At 37.2% G+C, this 11,092-nt stretch overlaps 1 protein-coding gene across 4 annotated transcripts in view; it reads right to left on the bottom strand.

The window, feature by feature from the left end:
* Positions 1-789: 789 nt before the first annotated feature.
* Positions 790-11,092, bottom strand: part of tecpr2 (tectonin beta-propeller repeat containing 2) — a 129,043-nt gene continuing 118,740 nt past the window's right edge. For all 4 annotated transcript variants that reach the window (XM_063047506.1, XM_063047521.1, XM_063047510.1 and 1 more), the window contains 2 exons: positions 9,144-9,293; positions 790-3,703 (listed from right to left, as the gene is read on the bottom strand). In XM_063047506.1, the coding sequence (XP_062903576.1) occupies positions 3,546-3,703; positions 9,144-9,293 (308 nt within the window). In that variant the 3' untranslated portion in view covers positions 790-3,545. The remainder of the gene's footprint in view (positions 3,704-9,143; positions 9,294-11,092) is intronic.

The following is an 11,092-nucleotide window of genomic DNA, read 5'->3' as shown; positions in this document are numbered from 1 at the left end:
GAGTGGATGTGGACAGGATGTTTCCTACAGTGAGGGAGTCTAGGATCAGAGGGCACAACCTCAGGGTAGAAGGATGCTCCTTAAGAACAGAGATGAGGAATTTCTTTAGGCACAGGGTGGTGAATGTGAGGAATTGATTGCCATAGACTGGTGTGGCAGCCTAGTCATTGGGTATATTTAAAGCAGAGGTTGAGAGGTGCTTAATTAGTAAGGGTGTCAGTGGATATGGGGAAAAGGAAGTCATTGGGTATATTTAAAGCAGAGGTTGATAGGTGCTTGATTAGTAAGAGTGTCAGTGGATATTGGGAAAGGAAGTCATTGGGTATATTTAAAGCAGAGGTTGATAGGTGCTTGATTAGTAAGGGTGTTAGTGGATATGGGGAAAAGGAAGTCAGTGGGTATATTTAAAGCAGAGGTTAATAGGTGCTTGATTAGTAAGAGTGTCAGTGGATATTGGGAAAGGAAGTCATTGGGTATATTTAAAGCAGAGGTTGATAGGTGCTTGATTAGTAAGGGTGTCAGTGGATATGGGGAAAAAGGAAGGCGAATGGGCCAAATGGCCTAATTCTGTTTCAATGTCATATGCTTTAAGTTGCAGAGAACAGAGGGAAGTGGGTAAATGGGAATGTCACTGCATCCAAATTCCTTTGCAATTCACACACCATCTTAATTTGAGAAATCTATCTTTTTCATTTACTGTCGTTTTGTTAAAATCCGAGAACTCCCCAAGAAACAGTAAAATAATATTCACCATTAGCATTACAGTAATTCAAGGTGGTGATTCACTTCATTAACTTTATTTAGTCAGTGGGCATAATGACAAATGGGTACAATTATTCATTTTCAATTCTTAAAAAATAGTTAACTTCAGCTTCAGAATTTCTAGCTTAAAATAAAGGAAGAATTTTAATAAATTATACAAAACAGATGTAAAAAGATCTTTTAATTCTTTTATTTAATTTTTGCTAGCTTATACAAACAAGTATAGGTAGTATTTTGGGAACAAGACTACTTCTGAAACACAAATGTAAAACATAATAAATTTAAATAATAATTTAAATATACAATACCATGCATGTAGTACAGTTTAGATTATAGCATAGTTTAAATACCCCAGAGCTTTTTCTTGTGAATTCAGCCATAGCAAAGACTCTCAATTTATCTACAATTTACATTTTAATATCTACAAGTATTCTGGACAGCAAAACATTTTAGATGAAATTTCGATAAAGACCATGTAAAGCTGCAACATCATGTTAATGCACACAATCCTTTGAACAGCTTAAGACAGCATATTACTCACTGAAAATTCAGTCCCAGGATTAACAATCACTGTAAATTTTACACAATGTACTATTGCAAAGACATTTTATAAACAGCTTAAAATATTTTACATTTGTAAAAAGCATCTAATGTATCAATTGAACATAATTGCTGCAATCCTTTCAAAGAATGAAAATTAAGTTGAGGAACGAAGTTTATTTTTAATTACATCAGAATTTCCAGTATCATTTACCAAGAAGTGGCAAACGAGTTCACATACACAGGCTAGACATTTAGCTGTGCAAACTAATTTTGCCACTTTGCAAACTTTTGCAATTATAATACTCCCATTAGAGTTGATTTTTATTTTTTCGAATATCATCTTTTCCTATTGAACTTATATTGTTTTATGCCCGTGTGAAAGTCATGGGGAATTAAACACTTCCATACTTCTTAGTATCACATTCACATATATTATTTTCAGTGAGAGAATATCCAAAAAGCTCAGTGTAATTATTTACAGTTCATACACAGTCAGTTATGTTGTCATGGGGAGGACCAACATTACAAAAATTCATTTGACTGGACTTAATTAAAATTGATAAAAACAATAAAAACTGATGTGGATAAAATTGAAACATAATTTTGCAAACCCAATTCTCTATATTTTAAAATATTTTCAGTTTCACTTATGGAAACTCTGCTTAACAACGATAAAGCTTTTAAACAGATTTCAACAAATATCCAACCTATTGGATTCCAAGGGAAAGTGAGTGATCAGTCAAGTTAGCTTCTCATTCCCTGAAGAGTATCAACTAGAGCACAGAATGGGCTTTCACGAGTTTAATTTTTCCAGATATTTATTTGGAAATCTGGCATGAATTGCTACACAACTATACTGCCGATTACACAAATCCCTTGTAATTTAAGGGATTTGTATACAAAATTGAATAAAAGGGCTGCGCTATAAAGACTATGTTTTGAATGAACTAGTAATGTTTGGGCAACTGAATTAATGTTCCATCTACTTTTAGCTTTTAAAAAATGTGCTATTGTTTGTGAATATTTAATTTCTAGGATGAATTAATTTTTGGATATTTCATTCTGTAATTTTTACTGAAGAAAACTCATTCACAGATTTTCAGAAAAAAGTTAGTCATACCCAATACAATGGGACATAACATACCATATAATAAATGCAAGCAATCTCTTTATAATGTTTCCTCAAAGTACTCACTACAACTGCTCAAAGTGCAAATTACAACTGAACTAACCTTTTAGAATATACAGAAACTGCATCTGAACTGTACATACACATCTGGTTAATATTTATCTGGAAAGTGTAAACATTGTTACTTCTGCAGTGGGTAGGCAAAAAGTATCACTAATCATTTTTGGCTATTACTTGTTTATGTCACTTCTTAAAAAGGAGTAAAAAAAAGTCAAAGGTCATGAAAGTCTCAAATTATTACTATAGTTGTGCACATTTACTATTTACAATAATTAATATTTAATAAGGCAATTTTGGAATATTCAATAACATTTAAACAAGTGTACTACTTATTTCTAAGACTTTAAACCAGAGAACATTTTGGAAATTGCATTATTTTGATATCTACAATTATTAGAACTTTTGGGGCTTTTACTGTCAGATACCAATACATTAGAACTTAAAATAATTGCAAATTATTTTACGACATTATTGTGTAAAGTGATCGTACCCAAATCCACGACAGAATGTGTTTTTAGATTGAGGATTGCTGGCTTCCAGTCACAGAAATTAATCTGAGTTTCAGGGTGACTGCAAGTTTAGGGAAAATAGACATGCTGTCACTATAGCGACAAAAAAAAAGAATCATTTGCTCTATAAAATATGCATTCAATCCATATGATGCAAAAAAACAATGAACAAACCATTCAGTTCATGTCGGCATGTCAAACAACAACTTAAAGCATTTATATGGATTAGTAAATGATTGGCAACCAAGCCAGTCCAAATATGATATTCTGTCAGAAGCATACTCTGGCAGTGGTTGTCCAATCTGAAGACAGGACTCCAAGTACTTTAGTTGCTTTATTGAATTACATAGCAATTTGTATATACCAATGGTGGCAGAAACCCCAAAGCCATATAATTATAATGACAATAATGGACAAATGTGTACACCACGTTAACCAAATACAATATTTAACCTTAACAGGTTTAAAATTGTGTACAGAAAGTAAATGTAAACTGTTTAATTAAATCAGCTTAATGCTACAATAAACTATGCTCCCAATCTTCAGATAATCTCCCATTCATCATCAAAGTCATCAAATTGGCCCAAACCAGCGTTCCGGTTCGGGTTAACCAGTGAACCTGTATGGCTAAAATTCTTGGTAAGTCGTTGAAGGAGGGATCCTCCATTACCAATGCCCCACAGTTCATCTTGAGGAGTTACTATGCAAGAAGAAAGAACAATATATGATATTAGCAGTTTGAAAACAAACACTAAATACACAAAGCAAGTTTAAATACTATGATCTTCTTTTGTTAGGAATTTCCAGCAAAGGTAATTTAGTTTTTCCATAAAAGGTGATATGTGTAAAGTACACTTATCACAATTGCTAAGTAATTACATCACAGTAGTGAGAAGACAGCAAAACAGCAGGCAAGGACAACAGTGGATAAAGCAATCTTGAAATGGTTATATAAATCAATTTACAAGTTTTTAAACATCTTTAATCAACTCTTATTCACTTCATTAATCAGACTGCAGGAATAAATATCGGACTAAATTGTAGATGATGAAATGGAACCGAGGGGTAGTATGACTTTTTAAAAATCTAATATAAATTATTACATTAAACCCTGCTTGAGGTGTAGATTTTGAAATGCTATGTAGAGATAATTGTAACAGTTGAAAGAGCTCACGTTTAACATTCAAGATGGAGGGACAGAAAATACATTATGCTCAACCAAAAACTTAGCTAGTTCTCTCTCAAAAGAAGAACCCCTAACCTGCTAAACTCCCCCACCCCACCAAAACCTTGGATGGTCACCATCTTTTGTAAAGTACTAGATTTGATATCAGAAAGCCATTGTTAACTTACACTAAGGAAAAGTGGATTTCACAAAAAACTTTACATTTACACAATGAGATGCATTTGGAATTGTCTCTGGCTATATACAGTATCTTGCAATAGATGATGTCATACCAGGCTGTCCTCAGTAAGGGGGCTGATTACACATTCAAACTTATGAGATACATACGTCAGATCTCACCACGGAACTCAAAGTTAAAAAGTAGAATGAGTTTTACTGCTATGAATGCTGACCACTTGTAATATGCAAGATATTTAAAAATATTATTGGTTCAAGCATATAGATATTTTATTGGCTCAAGCATTCACTTTTCTTAAAAAACTCAATGTGCACACATACACATATATAGTAATTACTAGGCTATTCAACGGCTTGAGTCCTTGTATGATGAACAACTTTTTTTTTTAACAAAATGAATGATCAAATTTTTCCGACCGGTATGCTTTGTACCTTCAAAATATTAAACTAACAAAGCAAAAACACAGAGCCGGGAATAATGCATCTAACTTCGGTTTTGCTTTAAGCAAGGTGCATGCATATAACATGGTGGCGTGATAATGTATACCATTCCTGTATTTCGTACATATAGCCATAATGAATTATTTAAACAAAGAATGCTTAATCAAACAATATATACACAAACTCGAGGAAATCTGCAGATGCTGGAATTTCAAGCAACACACATAAAGTACCAACAACTTAAAAAAAAATATATATATACACACACACACACACTACCTAGATATTATTGATATGTTAAATGCACAGTAGCTACTGCTGTACATTGGTATATTCATCACTCAGAGCTCCCATCATGAACATCTTGAGGGTGTGGGTTACCAATGATCAGAAACTCATCTGGACTAGCCATATGAATATTATGGCTACAAGGGCAATTCAGTGCCTGGGTAAGTGATATTTCTCCTCAAACACTAAAACATGAATGAGACATTGGAGCACAAATAGGCCAAATGGCCCATCAGGCCTGCTCTGTCATTCAATATGATCATGACTGATCTGGCCATGGACTCAGCTCCACCTACCCGCCTTCTCCCGATAACCATTAAGCATATTATGTTTTTCCAGTTACCAAATACTGCTTAATACTATTGAGCTAATACAAAGCTAAGTACTCTTATTTCTGTTTCCCAACCACCTTCCTATATGGTACTGTGTCTTATTATGCAGTATATTTAATGAGGTAGCTGCTATGTCACTTGGGAAGAGAATCCCACAGATACTCTCTGGGAAAGCAGTTTTTCCGCATCTCCATTTTAAATCCATTTCTCCAAATCTTGAGGCTATGTACCCTAGTTCTAATTTCACGTACCAATGGAAATAACTTCCCTGCCTTTATTTTATCAATCTTTTTCATAATTTTAAATGTTTCTATAAGACCCCTTCTCATTCTTCTGTATTCCAGTGAGTAAAGTCCCAGGCAACTCGATCTCTCCTTAGAAGCTAATTCCCCCCCATCTCCAGAATCAACCTGGTGAACCTCCACAGCACTGCCTCCAAAACCTGTACAACTTCCCTCAAGTAAAGAGACCCGAACTATATACATCAACTGTACTCTTTTCCATAGATGCTGCCTGGCCTGCTGAGTTCCTCCAGCATTTTGTTGCTTGGATTGCTAGTGACTGCAGATTTTCTCTTGTTACAGATCTCTACAGTGATCTATATTAATTACAAATATAAAACACATAATAACTGAATGCATAAATAATCACCCCCCTTCAAATCAGTATTTTGTAGATGCACCTTTGGCAGCAATTAGAGCCTTAAGTCTGTGTGGATAGGTCTGTATCAGCTTTGCATAACTGGACATGGCAATTTCCCCCATTTTTCTTTACAAAACTGCTCAAGCTCATTCTGATTGCATGGGAATCATGAGTGAACAGCCCTTTTCAAGTCCAGCCACATATTCTCAATTGTATTGAGGTCTGGACTCTAATTTAGCCACTCCAGGACAATAACTTTGTTGTTTTTAAGCCATTCCCGTGTAGCTTTGGTTTTATGCTTAGGGTCATTGTCTTGCTGGAAAAGAAATTTTCTCCTAAGTCGCAGTTCTCCAAGACTGCATCAAATTTTCCTCCAGGATTCCCCTGTATTTTGCTGCATTCGTTTTACCCTCTACCTTCACAAGCCTTCCAGGACCTGCTACAGTGACACATCCCCACAGCATGATGCAGCCATCACCATGCTTCATGGTTGGGATGGTGTGTTTTTGATGATGTGCAGTGTTCGGCTTATGCCAAACATAGCATTTAGTCTGATAGCTAAAAAGCTCAATTTTGGTTTCATCAGACCATAGGAGCTTCTTCCAACTGACTTCAGTCTCCCACATGCCTTCTGGCAAACTCTAGCCGATATTTCATGCCATTCTCCCATAAAGCTGGCAACATTTTGTCTCTCCCATCTCAGCCACTGACATTTGTAACTCCTCCAGAGTCGTCATTGGACTCTTGGTGGCCTCTCTCACTATTCCCCATCTTTCATGGTCACTCAGTTTTTGAGGACGGCCTGCTCTAGGGAAATTTACAGCTGTGCTGTATTCTTTCCATTTCTTGATGATTGACTTAACTATATTCCATGGGATATTCAGTGACTTGGAAATTTTCTTGTATCTATCTCCTGTCTTGTTCCTTTCAATAACCTATTTGTGGAGTTGCTTAGAGTGTTCTTTTGCCTTCATGGTGTAGTTTTTACCAGGATACTGACTCATCCAATTTGACCTTCCAGATAAAGGTGTGTCTTTACTACAGACAATTGAAACATCTTGACTGCACATAGGTCTCCAAAAACAGATCTCCAGTTAACTAATTATGTGACTTTTAAAACTAATTGGCTGCACCAGTGATAATTAGGTGTGTCATATTAAAGGGTGTTGAATACTTATGCCAATTATTTTGTGTTTTATATTTTAATTAATTTAGATCACTTTGTAGAGATCTGTTTTTATTTTGACAAACAAGAGACTTTTTCTGTTGATCAGTGACAAAAAAGCCAAATTAAATCCACTGTGATTCAATGTTGTAGAACAATAAAACATGAAAACTTCCAAGGACGGTGAATACTTTTTAAAGGCACTGTATGTGTTGCATTTCAAAATGTCAACAGAATTTACTGATTGAGGGAGACTGCAAGTGATAAGGGAGGAGCTGACTAGGGTAGACTGGAAACACAGGGGTGGATGAAGAAGAGGAAGGAGTTTCAAAGTGATTTTTCACTGTATGCAACAGAAGTACGTTACAATTAAAAGCCAGGCAAGTAAGTGTAGGTAGAGCCAGTCTTGGAGAACTAAGGAAAGCATCAAACTAAGAGATCATGCCTACAAAGTCACCAAGAGTAGAAGGAAACCAGAAGATTGGAGAAACTTCAAGAAGCAACACAACAAATAGTAAAAAGTTTTATATAGTACACCAGATTAGAGCAAACTATGGCACCTTCCATTTGTATGGGAAATTCAATCATACTGTGATCACCCTTTCCAACAAGATCTCTAACTAGAAGATCATTAATTTTACCTGACTCATTGCACATTGGCTTTCATAAATCAGAGTACTGAGTACAGCAATTGGGATATAATGTTGAAGTTGTGTAAGTTTTACTGTTGGTGAGGCTAACTTTGATATATTATGTGCAGCTCTGGTCACCTCCCTACAGGAAAAGTATAAACAAGATTGAAAGAGAGTATGGAAAAAATTTACAAGGATGTTGACTTGGACTTGAGGACCTGAGGGAAGGTTGAATAGGTTAGGATAGTTTTTCTGGAGCATAGGAGAATGAGTGGATATTTGACAGAGATATACAAAATTATGAATATAGATAGGATAACTGAAAGCTGGATTTTTCCACTAAGGTTAGGTGAGACTAAAACTAGAGTTCATAGATTAAGAGTGAAAGGCAAAATATTTGAGGGGAACCTGAGGGGAAACTTCATTACTCAGAGGGTGCTGCAAGTGTCAAATGAACTACTAGCAGAAGTGGTGGATCTGGGTTTAACACCCCGGAGAAAACCTGTTTTGATTGTGTATATTCGTGTATGATTGAATGATAATTAAACTTGAACATGAACAATTGCAATATTTGAGAAGTTTGGATGTACATGGATGGGAGGGTTATGAAAGTCCATGTGTGGTTAATGGGACTAGGCCGGCTAAGTTTGGAATGGACTAGATGGGCAAAGTATCTGTTTCTGTACTGTAGTGTCACATGTAGTGTCATAGAGGCTCAAAAACACCAAGAACCTCGATCCACCTATGACAAAGCAGCCTGTTCGATCAACACCCAATCCACCACCATAAACATTAATTTCCTTCACCACTGTTACTGCATTTTGTACCACCTATAAAATGAAATGTAATTACAAACCTAGGCTACTCAAACAGCACCTACATTCCCCCCCCCCCCAATCCGCTGCTTCAACCATCATCAAGGATAAGGGCAGCAGCACATGGGAACACCACTACCCACAGACTCCCATAGAAGTCACACACAATTTGGACATGGAATTAAAATATATTTCCTTCATAGTCACTGGATCTATTTGTCAAACAGCATTGTGACATATCTTCACCAAGGGGACTGCACGTTCAAGAAATCCACTTCATGACCAATTTCTCAAATTAGAGGCGGATAATAATTGCTGGACTGACCAGGGATGCCAATCCAAACAAAACTTGATGTACACCAAAAATATTTGTGCCAGATTCCAGCATCCACCGTCTCTTTTCTCATCATACAAATTCTTATTGGGAAAAGTAGTATTTGACCACATTTACTACCAACTTACCGGTTATGCAAGCCACATTGCCGGGAATTTTTTTCCAATAATCGCCTGGAGGATTTTTGTTCGTTATTCCATAACGACGTGCTATGTCCCCATTAGAACAACGGACCCAAACTGTTCTGTTGCTCACAGTTAATTGACTTGCCTGCAAACCTGTAAAAAAATTCGACAAGATATTGTTTGCAATATTAAAGCAGATTTTCATTAGTCATAGAAAAGTACAGCCCAGAAACAGACCTTTCACTCCACCTAATCCATGCCAAAACCATGTAAACTACCTGCTCCCATCGATATGCGATAACAACAAGGTTGTCGTGATGGGTGATTTTAAATTTCCCAAATATTGATTGGTCTCTCCCTAGAGCAAGGGGTTTAGATGGGGTGGAGTTTGTCATATGTGTTCAGGAAGGCTTCCTGACACAATATGTAGATAAGCCTACAAGAGGAGAGGCTGTACTTGATCTGGTACTGGGAAAAGAACCTGGTCAGGTGTCAGGTCTCTCAGTGGGAGAGCATTTTGGAGATAGTGATCACAATTCTATTTCCTTTACCATAGCATTGGAGAGGGATAGGAACAGACATATGAGGAAAGCGTTTAATTGGAGTAAGGGGAAATATGAAACTATCAGGCATGAACTTGTAAGTATAAATTGGGAGCAGATGTTCTCAGGGAAATGTATTACAGAAATATGGCAAATGTTCAGGGGATATTTGCCTGGTATTCTGCATAGGTATGTTCTGATGAGACAGGAAAAGGATGGTAGGGTACAGGAACCGTGGTGTATAAAGGCAATTGAAAATCTAGTCAAGAAGAAAAGAAAAGCTTACGGAAGGTTCAAAAAACTAGGTAATGCTAGAGATCTAGAAGATTATAAGGCTAGGAGAAAGGAGCTTAAGAATGAAATTAGGAGAGCCAGAAGGGACCCTGAGAAGGCCTCGGTGAGCAGGATTAAGGAAAACCCAAGGCATTCTACAAGTATGTGAAGAGCAAGAGGATAAGACATGACAGAATAGCACCAATCAAGTATGACAGTGGAAAAGTGTGTATGGAACTGGAGGAGGTAGCGGAGATGCTTAATGAATACTTTGCTTCAGTATTCACTATGGAAAAGGACCTTGGCGATTGTAGGGATGACTTACAGCGGATTGAAAAGCTTGAGCATATAGACATTAAGAAAGAGGAAGTGCTGGAGCTTTTGGAAAGCATCAAGTTGGATAAGTCTCCGTAACTGGACGAGGTGTACCCCAGGCTACTGTGGGAGGCGAAGGAGGAGATTGCTGAGCCTCTGGCAATGATCTTTGCATCATCAATGGGGAGGGGAGAGGTTCCGGTGGATTGTGGGGGGGTTGCAGATGTAGTTTCCTTATTCAAAAAAGGGAGTAGAGGTAGCCCTGGAAATCATAGACCAGTGAGTTTTACTTCAGTGTTGGTAAGTTCATGGAGAAGATCCTGAGAGGCAAGATTTATGAACATTTGGAGAGGCCTAATATGATTAGGAATAGTCAGCATGGCTTTGTGAAAGGCAGGTTGTGCCTTACAAGCCTGACTGAAATTTTGAGGATGTGGCTAAACACATTGATGAAGGTAGAGCAGTAGATGTCCTGCATATAGATTTCAGCAAAGCATTTGATCAGGTACCCCATGGAAGGCTTATTGAGAAAGTAAGGAGGCATGGGATCCAAGGGGACCTTGCTTTGTGGATCCAAAATTGGCTTGCCCACAGAAGGCAAACAGTGGTTGTAGACGGGTCATATTCTGCATGGAGGTTGGTGACCAGTGGTGTGCCTCAGGGATCTGTTCTGGGACCCCTTCTCTTCATGACTTTTATAAATGACCTGGATGAGGAAGTGGAGGGATGGGTTAGTAAATTTGCTGATGACAAAAAGGTTGGGGGTGTTGTGGATAGTGTGAAGGGCTGTCAGAGGTTACAGCAAGACATTGATAGGATGCA

The sequence above is a fragment of the Mobula hypostoma genome, chromosome 1, assembly GCF_963921235.1.
Source record: "Mobula hypostoma chromosome 1, sMobHyp1.1, whole genome shotgun sequence".
In the NCBI taxonomy this organism is placed as follows: domain Eukaryota; kingdom Metazoa; phylum Chordata; class Chondrichthyes; order Myliobatiformes; family Myliobatidae; genus Mobula; species Mobula hypostoma.
The sequence above is the reverse complement of the archived record's forward strand: the minus strand, read 5'-3'. Positions and strand labels throughout refer to the sequence as shown.